This window comes from Schistocerca nitens, chromosome 5, assembly GCF_023898315.1.
Source record: "Schistocerca nitens isolate TAMUIC-IGC-003100 chromosome 5, iqSchNite1.1, whole genome shotgun sequence".
Classification (NCBI taxonomy): Eukaryota; Metazoa; Arthropoda; class Insecta; order Orthoptera; family Acrididae; genus Schistocerca; species Schistocerca nitens.
The window spans coordinates 286,210,040-286,231,824 of record NC_064618.1 but is presented as its reverse complement, the minus strand read 5'-3'; the positions used below and the strand labels follow the sequence as shown (position 1 = coordinate 286,231,824).

The window sequence follows — 21,785 nt, the reverse complement described above, 5'->3', positions numbered from 1 at the left end:
TGCTTTATCTTCAAAATGTTTGGGGTTACTATTAACATAAAATGAACACCAAGAGTCCCAGTACAACTCCCTGGGACACTCCTGATGATACTTTGCTCCTGTGGTGACCCTCCAGCCCACAAAAAAACAAGCTACATTCTCCTTTCTGAATTCAGTCATCAATATTGTTCAATATTCAATATGGTCTTACTTTTGTTGATAACTGTTGATGTGGTACCAAGTCAAATACTTTTTCGGAAATCAAGAAATACTGCATCCACCTGACTGCCTTCATCCCTAATTATCAGGATATAATGTGACAAAATTTGAATTTGGTTTCACATCACTGATATTTTTGGACTCCAAATTGGTTGACAGGTAACAAATAATTTAGTTGGAGTAACTTCACTATGTCTGAATTTAGAACACGTTCTAGGATTCTTCAACAATTGATCATCAATGATCATTTTAAATGACTTTTATGGGACATTGGCAAATTCTTCGAAGTGTGTGATGTGTGTTCTGTACAATAATGATTTTCAACTTCTTTTTCCCATACATTCAATTTCTCATCAACCTTTATTGATTATAGTAGCAATAACACAGTACTACATGATCCATAGTGTTTCTTATTGCAGATGTTTAAATCATCACATTTTCAGAAGCTGGCTGGTTAACTTAGCAGACAATTAGTGTTACTATTCCACATCTCTTTCCTCAAAAAGATGTTCACTAAATATCTCAAATGTTACTGCTTCTTCATCATACAGAAAAACCATTTTGCCCATGTTTCATGAATAATCTCCAATACATTTCAAGATAGAAAAACCTGTAAGTATAACTTCATTATCAAATTTTTCAAAATACATATTACTTTTTACAAACAATCCCTAACCTATCATCATTGTTATTTTTTCATCATCAGTATCATTACTATCCTCATTATTCACCAGTAGTCCTGTCAGTCAGTCAGTCATCATCATCATCATCATCATCATCATCATCATCATCAGCCAATTCAATCATTAGATGATGTGGCCTCTTCGAGTCGTGGATTCAGGTAGGCTTTCAGAAGTCTTCTCCAAGTGGGACGGTCTTGGGCAGTTCTCTGCCAGGTGTTACCAGCGATCTTCTTGATGTCTTTGTCCCATCTGTCTGGTGGTCTTCCTCTAGGCCTCCGGTGCTCTCTCGGACTCCACTCCAGTACTAGCTTCGTCCCTCTGTTGTCTTTTCTTCTTGCAACGTGGCCAGCCCACTGCCATTTCAAGGAACCTACTCTCTCTAAGATGTCATTAACCTTTGTCACAGACCGGATGTCATCTGCCCTTTTCCTGTCATTTCTTGTATAGCCCAGCATTGATCTCTCCATGGCTCTCTGTGCCGTCCTAAGTTTCCCTTTTGTGAATGAGTTCAGTGTCCATGTCTCGCAGCCATATGTCATCACAGGAAGAATGCATTGATCAAATACTGCTTTCTTCAGATTTACTGGCATTTTTGATCTGAATACTTTTGAATTCTTCCCAAATGCTTGCCAGCCAAGCTTGATGCGTCAATAGATTTCTGGCCTTATGTCTCCCTTCATATTTATAATCTGGCCAAGGTAGACATATTCACTGACCTCTTCTAGTTGACTGTCCTTGACTTTCACATCTCCAGCTGGGACCCATTTGTTGGATTTTACTTTTGTTTGGGAAAGGTTCATGTTCAAGCCAACCAGCCAACCAGCTGACATTCCGATGCAAGATCTGTAACTAAGTTTTGGAGCTCTGCCAAGTCTTTGGCCAGTAAGGCAATATCATCAGCAAATCTCAAGTTGGTAAGCCTTCTTCCATTAATTCTGATTCCCTTACCTTCCCAGCTCAGCTTTGACATAGCCATTTCCAATACAGCAGAGAACAGTTTTGGGGAGATGGGATCGCCTTGCTTGACACCCCTCATGATGCGGAATTCTTGAGTTGATTCGCCGATGTTAACATAAGCTGAAGAATTCTCGTAGATTTTCCTGAGCACTTCAATGTATGCTGCTCCCCCTGTCAGTATACATCATAATTTCATTTCATAATAATCCTCATTAGATCTTAACAGTTCACTGTGTTTTGTCATAATTATTTCTCATATAATTGCTATAGCATAAAAGTAGTATAAATATCCATTACATTATAACTACACCAAAGATGCCACATTTTTCTGCTTTACTGCCAGTTTACCTAACCACATGTTATACCTTTAAAGTATCTGCTCCCATTCTACGCAAAATTTATCTTATTTCTCTGTGGTGACTATCAACCACAATAACATGAGCTCTGTTGTTTGAATTATATTCTCTATGGCCAGTGGTATGTGCTTCACTTCCTTTCATGGGTTTTCACATTTTTGTTCATGATGTTATTGTCTATCATGGATAAATGTGTTCAAGGATTAGGCAGGTGTTGGTGATTTATGACTCCTTCATCACATGTCTAAGGGACTGGAATTGCCACATTGGTGACCCCAGACTCATTTTATCTCTCAGCTTTTTATTTCAGTGACTCTTTACTGCATAGCGCTGCATCTTATGAACAATAAGCCTACTGCCATTGAACTCATCACCTCCAGTATTCTTGCACCACATTCCTCCTTCAGACAGTGAAGCTCAAGTGTTTTACCCTCTACAAACTGCTGATCAAATGGGACAAGGAGGCTTTCCTCTTCATGTGACACAACTGAGCTCTCTAATCTGACACAAACCCAGTGCTTGTCTTCCAGGCTTATGTCACATCACACTGACCTCAGCACCACTCAAGTTCCACAACCTGCTGCTCATGAGTGTTTTAGACGGGGTCTCACTACTTAGTGTGGAACAGGTGTGTTTCATACTTCACCACTGACTTTCAGTGGCTATGAAACAGTGAACTGTTTTACTGAACATACCACACAAGAGACTGTACATCCTCTGATCACGTATTCTACACATAATCTGCTGCTACCGACTATCACAGTCACAACTGCTCCATCTGTAATGGTCGACTGCACTCCCACACCTCCCACATTGCAATATCCACACACACACACACACACACACACACACACACACACACACAGCATCACATCACTCAGTGGGTTAACTCCACCCGTACACACTCATGGTCACGTCTGGCAACATTGGTTGTCCCTGCCACACCAGTCAACTGTGTTGCTGCATCTACTGTATTGTGTTCTGCATGTGGTCAACACCTTGCCAGTTCCGCATCGCTCATCATGCAGCTTTCATGCGTTCCAACTTAGCTTTCTCTCAAACAATAGGTGCTGATGGGCTGGTTTCCAAAATTTCTCCCCTGTCAAAATAAACCCTCAAACCTGCTTCACCCTAGCTAGCAATATCTCTTCAGCCTTCATGGAATTGTGGATGGTGACTGGTCCTCCATCTGCCTCATCAGCCATCTTCATGAACGGACAGACTCGATCAGTGATTTTTTTCTGTGACTGCTCACACACCACAAGTACTGTGTTTCAAAAACCACAATCATTGAGTGTTTATCACATTCTTCATCCGAGGTGTTATATAACATCATTCATGGAGAGAACTTGGGATCATGGACCCTGACCCACTTCTGGTAACACATAACATGCATTGGTCAATGTAGAATTCATGCTGGACATTGCTCTATGGACTTTATGGCTTGTCAAACTTCTGCACAAGCTACAAACTCAATTACTATCTCATGCCTCAGATACATTGGAGGATTACCTGTGCCTCACTGACCCAGCTTATGGCATTTTCAGCACTGGCATCCACTCTCCAACATGGGTGCCAGTGAGGAGGATAGGGTTGATACCAGTGACTGTCCACCTCCATGGCCCACCTCTATTTCAGATGGCAGGCAAAGGCCATGCAATAATGAGTGCTCAACTTCAAAATGACATGAAGCCATCTGGCAGCAGCCTCTGTACACTACATGCACTGAGCACACAACGCCACTGCCTTTGGTTGAAGTTTATTGTGACTGCATAGCAACATCCACTCAAATCCCAACAGATGGCATGCAAGCAGCATGGAATACATCATACCCTGTGTACCATTGTGCTGGTTTCACACCATGTTTGGTGATGCAACACAAAACTGCTGACCTCCATGCACATTCCCAAACTCTTCCTGTGGACAGGTTTATGTGCACTGGCCCATGCCCATTCCTCATTGCGCTCCACCAAGCAAGAGTCAGAGAATGCAATGTTTGTGCCACTCAATCATCTACATGTAGCAGACTGCACCTTGGACTGTAAATATCTGATTGATACTGGTGTAGAGGCCAGCATCATTCCTATCGCATTGGCCCCAGTTCACACATCCCTGACCAACCTGACTTTCCATGCCATGAATGACTCAACATTCAGGTTGCTACAGACATTCAAATGCATCTCAAGCTTGGTCTCATTTTACATGGACCTTCCACGTTGCAGATATTGACAAAGCCATGTTAGACATTGATTTCCTTAAACATTTTGGATTTCTCATAACATTTAGGATGTAGCATTACTACACCATGGTTTTGGCTTCCTGATCCCAGGCCCATTCAGCCCTTCTTGCTCCTCTTCCCCCCTTAAAGTACACCCTCCTCAGCTGTCTTTCTGAATGCTTCTCTCCAATGGCTAAACTTAGCACTGTATTGGTCGAGCTTACACTCAAGTGCTCTGCTTCTCACACTTTATGAGCCCTCAATGACACTCTTCACCAATAGTTCAATTCAGTGTCCCCAAAACTGGCATGTGCTCATTTGACATTACATCAGATGTCCAATGCAGATTCAGTATACACAGATGATGCTTCATCAGCCACTCTCCACACCTGCAGTTCCACCTTCTGCTCAAGTGTCTCAGGTCAGTGTCATTTTGCCTCCTAATTTTTCTGTATAGCGCAATCTGCCTTTTTGAACAGACAGTGTCGTTAATCAAGTGGACCCATATGACACCCTGCTAGCTAGTACTACTAATGGTACTAGTCACAAGATCAATATTACATTTAACACAAGGCTTGACACCTCAACGCAAAGATCTTCCCCATACTAAGGCTATAGGCAGTGAGCTGTTATATGCAGACATCATTCACCAATTAGATAGTAATTTGTCATTCCCCATTCACTTTGTTCAAAAGAAAGATGGATTGTTGCGTGTCTGTCGGGATTGCAGAGTCCTCAACACCCACACTATGATTGACAATAATCCAATCCCTCTATTCAGGACTACTCTCAACTGCTTATTGGTGCACAAGAGTTTATCATGCTTGATTACTGGGGGGCCTATCAACAAATACCTATGTTCAAAGGTGACATTCCTACCACCCTTTTGGAATGCTTGAATACCATTTTATTTTGTGTGGTCTCAAAAACACTACTCCGACATGTCAATAGTTTATTGATTCAATACTGTTTAACTTCCATTTGCATATGTATACCTGGATGACATTCTAATATTTTCATCGATTGTTGAGGAACCCTAACAGCACCTCACTGAAGTCATGGACACACTTTGTAACAGTGATGTCGAAATCACATGTGGTAAATCCCAGTGCAGTATCAACAGCGTGACTTTCCATGGCCATACCATATCAGCTGTAGGTATCTGATAAACATCCAGCCTCACTGAATTTATTCATAACCTCCCTCTACCCATGGACTATGATGAGCTGCATAGATTCCTAGTCATTATTAACTTCTACTGTTGACATTTGCCAATGCTGCCTCCATATGAAATCCTCTCACCGACACTCTGATTGGAAAAAAAAAAAAAAAAAAAAAAAAAAAAAAACACCTTTAGTGTGAGAAAAAAGCCATAGATAGATAAAATGCTTCAAGCCTTTGACAACTTTAAGTCTGCACTCACTTGAGCCGTACACTATCTGATCCGATACCCAATGCCCGCTTCTCAAAAACCACCAAATGAGAGATACATCCATGGGTGTGGTGCTGCAACAGTAGGTCAGTGACACCACTGAACCACTGAGATTCTCTTTCAAGAAACTCTCACACACCTAGTGTAAATTATCAATATTCGACCATGAATTCCTTTTTTGTAGGAAGTGGTCAAATACTTCTGTGAGGATATCAAGGCGTGTGAGTTCACCATCTGTACCAATCACAATCTACTTGCTGACACCATTTGCAGTTCTGGCAAGGACAAACAACCCTACCCCCCATCCCCCCACCACCACCCCCTCTTGTGCCACCTGCACCACATGGACCTAATCTGCCAGTATTCAATGAATTCTATATATGTGGCTCTGACAGTGTGGTTGCTGATTATCTGTCCAGGGTGAACATTATGACATCCCCTACTGCCATGGATGAATTGGCAAGCCTACAAACCAGCGACACCAAGTTGGCAGACATGCTCAAAGCCATGAATTGCTCATTTACTCTCAAGCCTCACCTCCTACCTGTTTCTCCCACTTCTATTGTGTATGACATCTTGACTGGTATCTTTAGTCCAGTAGCACCCCCAACTCTTTGACAGGCAGTGTTTGCTTCACTACACAACCTAGTCCACTGTGGCATCAAAGCCACTACCAAATTGGTCACTGAACAATTCATCTGTCTGGGGGTCAATAGTGACTTCTGTGGTGTCACTGCCAGACACCACACTTGCTAGGTGGTAGCTTAAATCGGCCGCGGTCCATTAGTACATGTCGGACCCGCGTGTCGCCACTGTGTGATCGCAGACCGAGCGCCACCACACGGCAGGTCTCGAGAGACGTACGAGAACTCGTCCCAGTTGTACGACGACGTTGCTAGTGACTATACGGACGAAGCCTTTGCTCTCATTTGCCGAGAGACAGAATAGCCTTCAGCTAAGTTCATGGCTACGACTTAGCAAGGCGCCATTAGCCTTACATAGTTTGATAGTTATCGTATGAAATGTCTCATCAAGAATGCTGTATTCACAACAAGGATAAATAAAAGTTAAGTATTAGAGGAGCTGCATATTTTTCTTATTAGAATTCACTACTTATCCTGTTCCAGAATTCACGCCCATCTGCGTTAGATAGCATGCATTTCGGCCTCCTATATCTACAAGGTGTTGGCACATTCACCAACACATCAACTTCCGCAAATGGAAGCATGCTTGTTCCCTTGCAAGCAGAGTAAAGTCAGCATTCATATACTATGCCCCTTAGGAACATTTGCCAATCCAAAAGGATGCCTGCATCAAATACCCATCAACATCATTGGCCCACTGCCTCTCTCTGATGCCTTACGGTATACTTTCACTAGACGACTGAGTTACGAGGTGGGTCAAAGCTAACCAACTAACTGATATCACAGCTGACACAATCACCCATGCTTTTGTCAATGGAGGACCAACTGAAGTAAGAATTCTAGTTGCTCCCCCATTACTACTGACCAGGGCCACCAATTTGAGTCCTCATTGTTTACCAAACTTTGTGAACTCTATAGTGTTGACAAAATTCCACACCACTGCCTATCACCTACAGAGCATGGCCTCACAGAACATTGGTGACATGTTACCGACAAATCCAATGCTGTACTAAAATGAGCATACTCAGTTGAAAATGGTCATAATGGCCTGAAACTGGTCATGCTTCTTAAAAATATTTATGTTTAATTACAGTCAAGATCAACAATCTTTAAAAGCATAATTGATCATTATAATTCCTAATATTTGTAAATCTAAAATTCACTTGTAAGGCATTTGCAAAAGTCATCTTACTGATGACTCCATGAACAAAAAGTAAAACAAAATTTGCTTATTGTAGCTTATTTTCCGGTTGGACTTTACAGGACAAAACATATTTGGTACTGACTGTAATCTTTAAACATACATTTTTTCTGTTAGCAGGTCATAAATTTGACACCCTGTTTTGCATTCAGTGGCTGAATTACAGACCTATTTCACTAATGTCAATTTACAGTAGGGTTTTGGAACATATTCTGTGTTTGAACATAATGAATTATCTCAAAGAAAATGATTTATTGACTAATAGTCAGCATGGATTTAGGAAAAATTGTTCTTGTGAAGCACAACTAGCTCTCTCATGATGTAACGAGTGCTATTGACACGGGTTGTCAAATTGATTTTTAGATTTCCGGAAGGCTTTTTGTCACTGTTCCTCACAAGGGTCTTCTAATCAGACAGTGTGCCTATAGAGTATCATTTCAGTTGTGCAACTGTTTTCATGAGTTCTTGATCCATATATCATAGTTCATAGTAACTGACAAAAAGTCATTGAGTAAAATGGAAGTAATATCTGGCATTCCCCAAGGAAGTGTTATATGCCCTCTGCTGTTCCTGATCTACATAAAAGACATAGGAGACTACATAAAAGACATAGGAGACAGTCTGAACAGCCCACTTAGATTGTTTGCAGAGGATGCTGTCATTTACTGTCTTGTCAAGTCATCAAACAATTAAAACCAAGTGCAAAATGATTTAGACAAGAAATCTGTACAGTGCAAAAAGTGACAATTGACCTGAAATAATGTAAAGTGTAAAGTTATCCATTTGAGTACTAAAATAAATCCGTTAAATTTCAGTTACTTGACAAAGCAAACAAATCTAAAGGTCAAAAAAATACAACTAAATACTTGGGCATCACAGTTACAAATAACTTCACTTGGAAAATATTCTGTTGGCTCCTACCTGCATAACGAGAATGGTCATCATGATAAAATAAGAGAAATCAGAGCTTGCATCGAAAGATTTAAGTGCTTGTTTTTCCTGTGCACTGTTTGAGAGTGAAACCACAGAGAAATAGTTCAAAGGTGGTTCAATGAACACTCTGCCATGCACATAATTGTGAATTGTAGAGTAATCATGTAGATGTAGCTGTAAGATTCCTCCACAGGCAACTTCGTAACCCGATTTATTTCATGATATGTGAATTGTTTCAGTGTTGGAATGGTTATCTCGTCTCTTTATTTGACTACTTAAAATTGGTTTTGAATATTATGAAATGTTCAAATATAAATTTGCTTTTAACTTCATAGGTCCAAAAGCTGTTAGATAATCTCATGGACTTGCGTTCACAACTAGCTGACACCACAAAAAAATTGGAACAAACGAAGCTAAACATTATTTATACACAAAAGCAACATGCTGCTCAAACCAAGAAAGTTGAAAAGCAACGAGATATTACTGAGAAACAGAGAGAAGTTACCAAAGGGCTGCAAGATAATTGTGATGAAATAATGAGTGAAGCAACACCATTTCTTGAAGGTATTTTATCATCATGAATGTGATAATACAGTCGCTAAATAAATAAATAAAATAAATAAATAAATCAGATTTCAAATTTTAAAGGATTTATCTCACTTTCATTGCTATTTAATTTTTATTCTGGGTAAATGTTCCAAATGTCCTTTAGCACATGTAGATGCACTCATGTGCAAAGAGTCAAAATATGTTTCTACATGTTTACATCTTTTTCATTTACATTATGTTGTTTACATACAAATGTCTTGTATTACATTGATTCACACATAAATCTTTTATGATTACACACAAAGATGAAAAGCTATTTAGTGATAAATGTATTTACAGATTTAGTAATTGTAAAACTAAAATATTGCTTAAAGATGTAGCTTGTTTTATCAAGTAAGAAAGAGTAGAATTTTTTGTTGTAAAATATAAACTAAATGTGTGATACAATGTAAGGAATGTTCAAATGAAAGGTACTAAATGTCATAACAACTTAACCAGCTGAAATTTGCATATGCCACTTTGGGATAATATAATGAGACATCTAGTGACACAACTGTAGCATAATCACTTCCCACAAAAAAACTTTCCCTCAGCAGGCAAAGTAAACCTCACCAATTTTTTTGTCGTCTGAGATCTGATACTCAACAAATTCCTTGAGCATAGGAAACTCATTAACAGTGAGATGTACTGTGAGACACACTGTAGCCTAGAGGCCATCAAGAGCAAATGGCCTGGGCTGCTCATGGAGGGATTTAGTCTGTTGCACCAAACATGCATCCACATTACTTTAAGGTCACACTTGGCTGCACTGTAACTGAGCTTAGCAGTGTTTTCCGATTCCAGTTGGTTGAAAATACACTCCTGGAAACTGAAATAAGAACACCGTGAATTCATTGTCCCAGGAAGGGGAAACTTTATTGACACATTCCTGGGGTCAGATACATCACATGATCACACTGACAGAACCACAGGCACATAGACACAGGCAACAGAGCATGCACAATGTCGGCACTAGTACAGTGTATATCCACCTTTCGCAGCAATGCAGGCTGCTATTCTCCCATGGAGACGATCGTAGAGATGCTGGATGTAGTCCTGTGGAACGGCTTGCCATGCCATTTCCACCTGGCGCCTCAGTTGGACCAGCGTTCGTGCTGGACGTGCAGACCGCGTGAGACGACGCTTCATCCAGTCCCAAACATGCTCAATGGGGGACAGATCCGGAGATCTTGCTGGCCAGGGTAGTTGACTTACACCTTCTAGAGCACGTTGGGTGGCACGGGATACATGCGGACGTGCATTGTCCTGTTGGAACAGCAAGTTCCCTTGCCGGTCTAGGAATGGTAGAACGATGGGTTCGATGACGGTTTGGATGTACCGTGCACTATTCAGTGTCCCCTCGACGATCACCAGTGGTGTACAGCCAGTGTAGGAGATCGCTCCCCACACCATGATGCCGGGTGTTGGCCCTGTGTGCCTCGGTCGTATGCAGTCCTGATTGTGGCGCTCACCTGCACGGCGCCAAACACGCATACGACCATCATTGGCACCAAGGCAGAAGCGACTCTCATCGCTGAAGACGACACGTCTCCATTCGTCCCTCCATTCACGCCTGTCACGACACCACTGGAGGCGGGCTGCACGATGTTGGGGCGTGAGCGGAAGACGGCCTAACGGTGTGCGGGACCGTAGCCCAGCTTCATGGAGACGGTTGCGAATGGTCCTCGCCGATACCCCAGGAGCAACAGTGTCCCTAATTTGCTGGGAAGTGGCGGTGCGGTCCCCTACGGCACTGCGTAGGATCCTACGGTCTTGGCGTGCATCCGTGCGTCGCTGCGGTCCGGTCCCAGGTCGACGGGCACGTGCACCTTCCGCCGACCACTGGCGACAACATCGATGTACTGTGGAGACCTCACGCCCCACGTGTTGAGCAATTCGGCGGTACGTCCACCCGGCCTCCCGCATGCCCACTATACGCCCTCGCTCAAAGTCCGTCAACTGCACATACGGTTCACGTCCACGCTGTCGCGGCATGCTACCAGTGTTAAAGACTGCGATGGAGCTCCGTATGCCACGGCAAACTGGCTGACGCTGACAGCGGCGGTGCACAAATGCTGCGCAGCTAGCGCCATTCGACGGCCAACACCGCGGTTCCTGGTGTGTCCACTGTGCCGTGCGTGTGATCATTGCTTGTACAGCCCTCTCGCAGTGTCCGGAGCAAGTATGGTGGGTCTGACACACCGGTGTCAATGTGTTCTTTTTTCCATTTCCAGGAGTGTATATACATATAGGCCATACAAATCACATTTTGTAGGATAGCAATGACTTATGTGTAAATCATTTATTCCTGATACTTAATTTTAAAAGAAGATAAAAAACTACAACTACTTCCACTACTACAAAGCTACACTAAAGCCTCTAACCAATTACCCAGTCTACAGTAATCGACTACAAACACTATAGAAGTTGTTCTCTCTTTGATCATTTACTTTGGTACATTTAGCCCATAGATGGTTGAATAGTAGAGAGGACTGGAATAGCGGTGAGTTCAGAGCCAGAGTCTACCAGGAAATGTTGGCTGCATGCTGGTCTTGTAAACAGAGTCAGTGACTGCTGATGGCAGACAATGGGACCAAACTTATTCAGTTCACACTGGTTGTTCTGCAATGCGCTTTAGCAGCGTTGTGACCTCTGATGCCTAGTGAAGATTACGGGTGATGTTTGGGTATATGGAAGGAAAATGCACATATGTGCGGCTGTGCCAAGGGGTCCATGGAACCAACAGCTGTGTGCAGTCTGTTGGCCACTGTCCATACTCTGAGAGGTAGGCAGTGCATGGGGGTTTGTTGTCAGCTGGTTGTGATGTGTCTGGCTGCTAGAGGGCAGTGCCCCTGTTGGTCACTGCCAGCTAAAATTGGATTCATCAACTGAATGTTCAGAATGGTAGCACACGTTGCTGTAGGAGGAGTAACGCATTGCTTTGTGCTCATATACTAGTACTAATACTGAACAGGATATCTGTTAAATCTGAGCTCAAGAGGGTAATCAGTAAGCCAAAAATTGATTATTTTAGGACACTCCTCAGAGACATTCACTGGACTGATGTTTACAGTGCTCATGGCATGAATGAAAAATATAACATTTTTGCTAATAAAGTGCTTACCTTATTCGAACACTGCTTTCCCCCAAAACTTACCAAGGTTAGGGCAAAGTCTACAAAGAAGCCATGGATTACTCGAGGAATAGGGGTATCTTGTAAAAGAAAAAGAAAACTGTATCTGGCAATCCGAAACATTTCCAATGTTGATGCTATAGCACATTATAAGAAATACTGCAAAATATTAAAGACTGTAATACGGATGTCAAAGCAAATATATTACAAGGAAAAGATAGTCATATCAGATAACAAAATAAAGACAATATGGGATATAGTGAAAGAGGAGACCGGTAGAACCAGACATGAAGAGGAACAAATAGCATTAAGAGTAAATGATATATTGGTGACAGATGTGTATAGTGTTGCAGAACTTTTTAACAAACATTTTATAACTGTTACTGAAAAGATGGGGTTGTCAGGTTTGGTAGATGCTGCTATGGATTACCTTAGACCAGACATTTCAAGTAACTTCCATAATATGAATTTGACCCTCACTACCCCAACAGAAATAATGTCCATCATAAAATCTTTAAAATCAAAAACATCTAGTGGGTATGATGAAATATCAACAAAGTTAATTAAAGAATGTGATTCTGAGCTAAGTAACATATTAAGCTATCTGTGTAACCAGTTGTTTATCAGTGGAATATTTCCTGAATGGCTGCAATATGCTGAAGTTAAGCCACTGTTTAAGAAGGGAGATAAAGAAATAGCATCAAATTTCCGTCCAATTTCACTGTTGCCAGCATTCTCAAAATTTTTCGAAAAAGTAATGTACAGTCGTCTTTATAACCATCTTATCTCAAATAACATACTGTCAAAGTTACAGTTTAGATTTCTAAAAGGTTCTGATATTGAGAAGGCTATCTACACTTACAGTGAAAATGTGCTTAATTCATTAGACAAAAAATTGCAGGCAACTGGTATATTTTGTGATCTGTCAAAGGCATTTGACTGTGTAAATCACAATATCCTTTTAAGTAAACTAGAATATTATAGTGTAACAGGAAATGCTGCAAAATGGTTCAAATCTTATATCTCTGGCAGGAAACACAGGGTGTTATTAGGAAAGAGACATGTGTCAAGCTATCAGGCATCATCCAACTGGGAACTAATTACATGTGGGGTCCCACAAGGTTCCATTTTGGGGCCCTTACTTTTTCTTGTGTATATCAATGACCTTTCATCAGTAACATTACCAGATGCCAAGTTTGTTTTGTTTGCCGATGATACAAACATTGCAATAAATAGCAAATCAAGTGTAGTCTTAGAAAGATCAGCCAATAAAATATTTGTGGACATTAATCACTGGTTCCTAGCCAATTCTTTGTCACTAAACTTTGAAAAAACACACTACTTGCAGTTCAGAACTTGTAAGGGGTGTCCCAAGAGTATATGTCTAACATACGATGACAAGAAGATAGAAGAAGTGGACAGTGTTAAATTCTTGGGATTACAGCTTGATAATAAATTCAACTGGGAGGAGCACACCACAGAACTGCTGAATCGTCTTAACAAATCTCTGTTTGCAGTGCGAATTTTGTCAGACATAGGGGATATAAAAATGAAAAAGCTGGCATACTATGCTTACTTTCATTCCATAATGTCATATGGGATTATTTTTTGGGGTAATTCATCAAGCCAAGCTAAAGTTTTCTGGGCACAAAAACGTGCAGTAAGAGTTATATATGGTGTGAACTCAAGAACATCCTGCAGAAGCCTGTTTAGGGAACTAGGGATACTAACTACTGCTTCCCAATATATTTATTCCTTGATGAAATTTTTCATTAAAAATATATCACTTTTTCAAACCAACAGCTCAATTCATGGAATCAATACTAGAAATAAGAATAATCTTCACAAGGTTTTAAAGTCACTTAGTCTTGTACAAAAAGGTGTGCATTATTCAGGAACACACATTTTCAATAACTTGCCAGCAGCCATAAAAAGCTTAACAACCAATGAAATTCAGTTTAAGAGAAGCCTAAAGGATTTATTGGTGGCCAACTCCTTCTACTCCATTGATGAATTTCATAGTAAAACCAACTGATTTGTATATAAGTACAACATAACTTCTGCACAATTTCAGTGCAGTAATGTGTTCATTGAAAATTTGTGTGTGTGTGTGTGTGTGTGTGTGTGTGTGTGTGTGTGTGTAAGTAAGTATAATCTAACTTCTGCAACATTTCAGTGCAGTAATGTGTTCATTGTAAATAAGTATTACAGTAGTTGTATTACATGTTTATTACCTTGTAAATAAATGAAAAACTTTTTTATTTTAAATTCAATGCATTAGTATTTGTAAAATGACTCTTAGTGTTCATTAAAAAATGACGATCATTCCACTTGGGACCTGTGGAATGGTACATTAGCTTATTTGTTTTAGTTGTAAATATTTGTCATGTATTGTTGTTTTTCTGACATGTTCCACATCCTGGAGGACCTCCTCACTACGGGTCAATTGGAATGAAAGTAAATCTAATCTAATCTAATCTAATCTGAGCTCATGTTCTCTGGATATAAAACATTCATGTTCTTTTGTCAAAGAAAACTCAATCAGGTCTGTGGAAGGTTGCATTGAATGTTGCTACGGGGCACTATCCTGTGCAAAAATACTGTTGGGAAGTTGTTTCTAGTGACTGACACTCACTTTTTTGTACTTGAGTGGTTTCATAGAGTTTTGTGTACTATTCAATCATGGGAAATGTGGTCAAAATTGGCAAAATGCCCTAATAGCTTCTGATGCAGTTCAGTATCCATTGTCTCATTGATAAACCGTGTGGTGTGTTTTATGGGACAAACAAACTTCTCAAGGGTCACTTGTAGTAGTGAGTACAGATGATACTGAAGTACAGAAGCCATAAATTGTTTATCAGCTATTCTACACAGATTATAAACATAGCATGAGATACAAAAGTAACAGTGGACTAGGCGGCAAAGACTATTCTTTCCAAAGAGGCACACTTGATCGTGTGTGTCAGTACTGGTGGTCAGATTAGATTAGATTAGATTCTGTTTCTGTTCCATTGACCCAAAAATGAGATGATTCTTGTGGATGTGGAACATGTCAGTAAATATAACATAAAAAACATGAAACACTACCCTGATCATTTGTCAGGAGATTGTCAAAATAGGTGAATACGCCACAGTAAGCTTGAACTGCTAATATTTACAGGAGTAATACAGTGTCAATGCAAAACATAGTTATGCACTTTTAATCATACACAAAATACCTAATCTTGACTGTTGTGACCAAGAACTGTCAAAACTGAAATCTAACAGATACTTTTACTTAAGCTGTCTAACAGTCCCTTTTAAGATATTCATCTATAGAGCAGCAGGAGTTGCCTATCCATCTTGAACTCTGTTTAAACCGTGCGTCATCAGAAACCAACTTCTTAATGGTTGATGGAAATTTATTGAAAATGTGTGTTCTTGAATATTGGACCATTTTTTGGACCAAGGTAAATTATTTTAAGTCCTTATGAAGATAGTTCTTTTTCCTAGTGTTGATACTATGTATTGAGCTATTGGTTGGAAACAGAGACACATTACTTGCAAAAATTTCATTAAGGAATAAATATACTGAGAAACAATGTTTAGACTACAAAGTTCCTTGAAAAGGTTTCAACAAAATGTTCTTGAATTTATACCCCAAATGATTCTTATTACACCCTTTTGCATGCTAAAAACTTTTGCTTCATTTGATGAGTTATCCCAGAATATGATCCTGTATGTCATAATAGAACAAAAGTAACCAAAATATGCAAGTTTTTTAATATTTGTATCTCCTACATATGACATCATTCTCACTGCAAATACAGACTTGTTTAGGTGCTTCAGCAATTCTGTGGTTTGCCCTTCCCAACTGAATTTATTATCGAGTGGTAATCCCAGAAATTTAACTCTGTCAATCTCTTCGATCTGCATGTCTTCATATGTTATACACATGCTGGAAGGAAATTTCTTACAGGTTCTTAACTGCATATAGTGGGTCTTTTCAAAGTTTAATGACAGTTAATTAGCTTTAAACAATTTATTAATGTCACTGAAAATTTGATTAGCAGCCATTTCTAAATCTGTACTTGACTTGCTTCTTATTGCAGTGTTTGCATCATCTGCAAACAAAACAAATTTAGCTTCTGGTGATGTAACAGGTGAGAGGTCACTAATGTACACAAGAAAGAGCAATGGACCCAACATGAAAACCACATGTAATTAGCACCACACGTGATTAACTCCCAGTCATATGAAGACTGACTCCTTTTTTTTTTCCCAACAACAGCCTTTTTTCTGGTTAGTTACGTAAGACTCAAGCCATTTTGCAGCACTGCCACTGACATCATAATTTCACTGAGCTACTTTTCATTACTGTGTAGATTTTAGAAGCGTTGTGATGTCTACTTTGTTTACTGAGTACACAAGAGTAAAAATACAAAGTACATTGCAATAGACAGACAAATATAATAAATAATCATCTGCTATGATATATCAACAAAAAATATTCATACATTTTGATTTCCATTGCCTTCCAAATTTCATTATGCAGCTGCACGCAAAATATACCATTTTCATACAATTCCATAAACTGTCCAGGATGGCACAAACCTGGTCCTCCATGGCGGTGTGTGGATGAATTATTGTGCCAGAAAACACCCAGAAAGGATGAACATTTTGAATTATTATTTTCTTTTAACATGGGTGCACAGCTACTACAAATCTTTTAAATGATGTCATCTTGCTTTCAGCTGTAAGTGTTTTCTTTTATGATTGAAATTTTTGTGTAAGCCATTTTCAAACACCTACACAAAATTATACAATGTAATGACAATAATGTAAACTGGAATTAAAAGTATGAGCAACCAATTCTGTGTTTGTTGACTTCATATACGAGGGTAGGAACTTAAATAGTGGCAACTATTTATTCACAACCGATACAAAAGAGTTACATGTTTGCACCTGTTACTGTTCTTCAAAGTAGTTACCAGCATTGTGTAGAACCCGTTGCCAGGGATGTGGAAGGCATAGTATACCATTAGCAAAGCTTGTTTTGTTGATGGTGCGAATGGAGCCATCTAATGCGTGTCGGATCTCTGGAACAGTTCTGAAGGAAATGCCCCGAAGTTGGTCCTTCATATTTGGAATCAAATCAAAGTGACAAGGACTTAAGTCTGGGGAGTATGGTGGATGGTACAGTACTTCCCAGTCCAATCGACTGAACAGAGCAGCCACAGCTTGCGCTGTATGGGGCCGTGCATTGTCATGCAAAATGATGGGAGGGTTGTGCAGAAAGTGTCCCTGCTTCTTTTGCAAAGCTGGTCGAAGGTGATGCTCCAAAAATGAACAATAATACTGTGCACTGATGGCCTGCCATGGAGGAATGTAATGTGTTAGGATAATGCCATCACAGTCGTACATGAGAATCACCATAACTTTAGACCGCTACTTTCACACCATCAACATAACAGGCTCTGATAATGGTATACTACACCTTCCACATCACTGGCAATGGGTTCTACACAATGTTGGTGACTACTTTGAAGGACAGTAACAGGTGCAAACATGTAACTCTTTTGTACTGGCTGTGAATAAATAGTTGCCACTATTTAAGTTCCAACCCTTGTACTTTCAAGATTTTGAATTATAAGATTATGTTAGACAGAGATAACAATATAACATGCACACCAGAGAATGACAAATCAGTGATATTAGTCAATATTCCATTTCATGTACTGCAGTGGATTGGATATATTATGAAAGGCTGACACTACAAGTATGCATCTACAGAACATTAGAGTAAGTGTCTAAAACAATCAACAAAATTTTTGTTTTTGAGGTCTATTCATTCATTATGTATTGTGGTTGTTCATTGAAGAAGCTATAAATTTCAATTTCTTCTGGAATCTCCATTAATCTGCCTTTCCATACTCTATGTAAATGTAAATTCTAGATGCAGCTGGTATTATGATTGCAGTTTCATAGATTTTGCACTAAATGAAGATTTGCAGCTCTCATTTATTTTTGTTTGCTGTCCAAACTGGATGGAGAAATCAGTTTGCCCCACATCAAAATTGTCACATTCATCACATTTTTTAATTTATTTTTTTTTATTTATTTTTTATTTTTAGACTCCTGATTGTGTAAATGGTTTTGTTTTGTGGGAGATGTGTCTGACTGATACCCCTACTTTATTGTTTATGTGGAACCCGATTTGTACATTAGTTTTACAGAAATTATCAGCTGTTCTGTCTGATATGGCACCATGTTAAGGTAAAGCAATGTATTTCTTTTTTTCTGACTGTATTTTTTTTTTCTGATTCTGCTTTTGTTGGTAGTGTTATTTCTTTATCCGTATTGTTACTTTTGTTGTGTCATCTTGTAGCATACATTTTTTCTGCCATAGTAGTATCAAATAATGTAACTGGGCAGATAAAATATCTACTCACCAAGTGGCACCTGTTATACCTATTATTTCTTGCTACATGTTTCAGTATACATAACTGCTTGGTAATTTTGTTTTCTTCTAATGGCTGTTTAATGATTCTATTGGTCATGTCATGAAAAAAGGTTTTCTTATGCATTTCTGAGTGGTAAAAAATGCTGTGGCTTATGACATCAGTCCAGGTTCTATTCCAAAACATTCCAAATTTGTGGCTGTCGTTATCATTTCTTATCACCAAATTTAAAAAATTAATATTCCATAGTGAAAACAATTTTTGGATGTACATTTTTAAATTGTGAAAGTATGCTTTCGATTTCAGCAACTGTGTTATTAAAGAGAACCAGAGTATCATCTACATACCTCTTCTAATATTAAATCTTACTAGTCATATAAAATTTTTTTTAGAAGATATGTTTTTGTATGTGATTTACGAAAAATGAGATCAAATGCAGCAACTCAACAATTTCATCAGTGTCAGCCATTCCAATTTTTTGTGTTTAAGGTCATCGTTTTTTAAAATGTCAATGGTTTCAATTATCAGCATGTTAGGGAATAGATTGACTAGATCACAGGAGACAAATTTTGTTTCTATAGGTATAGGTACAGCTTTAGTCTGGGTAGCTACATCAGTGGCATTTTTAACTGTATAGTCTGTTTCAAAACTGTAATATTTTTTAAATTTTTTATTAGACTGTTAAGTTTCTTACTAATTCTGTATTCAGGACTATTAACTATCTCGATGGAGACAAATCTGAGACTGACAGAATGAAGCATCACAAGAAATACTCCAGAAATATGTTACATAGGCCAAAGTAGGCCACTCAGTTAACCCAGACCCAAGGTTACGTAGTGTAGGTAGATGCGTTAGCTACTAATGACATAGCACTCAGCTTGGCATGTGGCAAGCATGTCAGAAGTAGCCAGATGATCAATGAATTAACCTGACGACTATACTATTTACAAACTGACTGTCTCTTACCACAGACTCATTTATTAGTACTCTCTGAGCTGTACTACAGACTAACTCATACAACTGATGGATAGATATTGGCCTGGACATTGGTTAAGTGGCAGCTTAAATAATTTATGGTGATAAATGCTCCAGTTGACATAATTATACATTATTATTATAAAATACATCAGTGTCAGATGATAGCAATAATTTTCTATTTAATTACAAATTTGACATCAGATTTACATTCTACTTAATTACTTCAAAACACCTAGTTTTACAAATTTTTACTACAAACCATACCAAGACCTTGCAATTTCTATAAAAATACAGGGCAAACAGTATTTCCTAATATCATTCATCATTAATATAATATCAATAATTCTTTTTAATGAATTATGACTAATGAACATCAAAAGACAAATTAACCCCACTCATCTACTTTCACAACACACATTAGTGAAGCTGACAGAATTTTCATTTATGAAATTTGAATTATGCAACTTTCATTAAATTATTACTTTTACTCTTAAAATAGATTTTTAAAGTTATAATATACCTCTTTAAGGTAATCTCATCAATAACACAAATTTACAAATTAAGAGTATGGTCCTAATATAGTTTCTTTTGGGTTAGTGTTATATTTAATTCCATTCACACACTGTACCCTTAAGAGTTGTTAGATAGTCTTAACAAAACAGCAAACATAAATTTGAGAAGAGTTTATGTAATGTTGACATAGGTAAGGAGAGATGGAGCCATAAATTTCAACTCAAAGTGTCATAAAAAGAAGAATGGAGGGGGACATACCATGAAAAGAAAACACAAGGTTGGGAACAGCATCCTACTCCACCTCAGAGACCCCTTCTCTGTGAGGAGCTATTGTACAAATAACAGAATATCACACATGCTTATTGCTGCCACAATGTGGAGCAACATAAAGATATTTTGCTCTGATAGAATGACACTCTATGGGACTAGTATATCCTGTCTAAATAACTCTTATACAAATAATCTTTACAGCTTTTCAGATAATTCACTTTGTTCTAAAAAAGTGACAATATCTCTTATAATGTATCCAACAAAATACTAGCCATTAAATAACCAGAACAGCCAATATAGTGGAGATGAAACTTAATTTGGAAAATAGGTAAGCAATATGTTCTATCATTTCAAACACGCAAATGAACAGAAGTATATTTAATTTTCTAGCTGTCATAATGATGGCAGCATATATATTTTTGGCTACCATATTTTATATGGAAGATATTGCCTGCTGAAGATAATTTTGTGCAACTGCTTCCTTACTTCTCTGTATGTTTGTGCAGTTGTTACTAATCCTATATTGTTTCCAGATGCAAATGAAAAATTGAGTGCACTAAAACCATCTGACATGACAAATCTGAAGGGAATGAAGCAACCCCCAGATGGAGTAAGAGTGGTCATGACTGCAGTTTGTCTATTGAAAGATGTGAAACCTGACAGAATTACTGATCCAGCCTCTGGAAAGAAAGTATGTCACTGCAAAAATCTATTAATATGATGACTTTCCTTGCTATTTCTACTTACACTATTATTGTGCACATATTACTCATTGAAATCATAATGATCTGATTTCTATATTTTTAGTAATTAGTTTATTAACAAAAATAAGCAGCTTTTGAAAACATAATGTAATTGGATTGATAAAAAAACCTACTCACCAAGTGGCAGCTGGAGAACACACATATGAAGATATTAAAATTTGTAAGTTTCTGGAGCCAGTGGATTCTTGTTCTGGCAGAAGGTGTGAAGGGAACGGAAGAGGGGAGAAGGAAAATATCTGGCAAAGTGTAGGAAATGAGGAGAGATGGAAAAGTTGCCCAGATCCTCATGTCACATGAGACTTACCAGACAGGACAAGAAGGAACGACTGATTGTTGGAGACTGCACCATGTGAGATGGAAGATAGGGTAATATGCAAGACAGAGATTACTGACAAAATATCATACACTCTTTAATAGGAGTAGAAAGCCAAGTGCAATGCATGTGATAGAGGTGGCAGGAGGGGAACTGACAGGTCA

At 38.8% G+C, this 21,785-nt stretch overlaps 1 protein-coding gene across 1 annotated transcript in view; it reads left to right on the top strand.

The window, feature by feature from the left end:
* LOC126260398 (dynein axonemal heavy chain 3-like) overlaps window positions 1-21,785 on the top strand; it is a 177,625-nt gene that overhangs the window by 25,194 nt on the left and 130,646 nt on the right. The window contains exons 7-8 of the mRNA XM_049957726.1: window positions 8,958-9,186; window positions 21,078-21,235. Of these exons, the coding sequence (XP_049813683.1) occupies window positions 8,958-9,186; window positions 21,078-21,235 (387 nt within the window). The remainder of the gene's footprint in view (window positions 1-8,957; window positions 9,187-21,077; window positions 21,236-21,785) is intronic.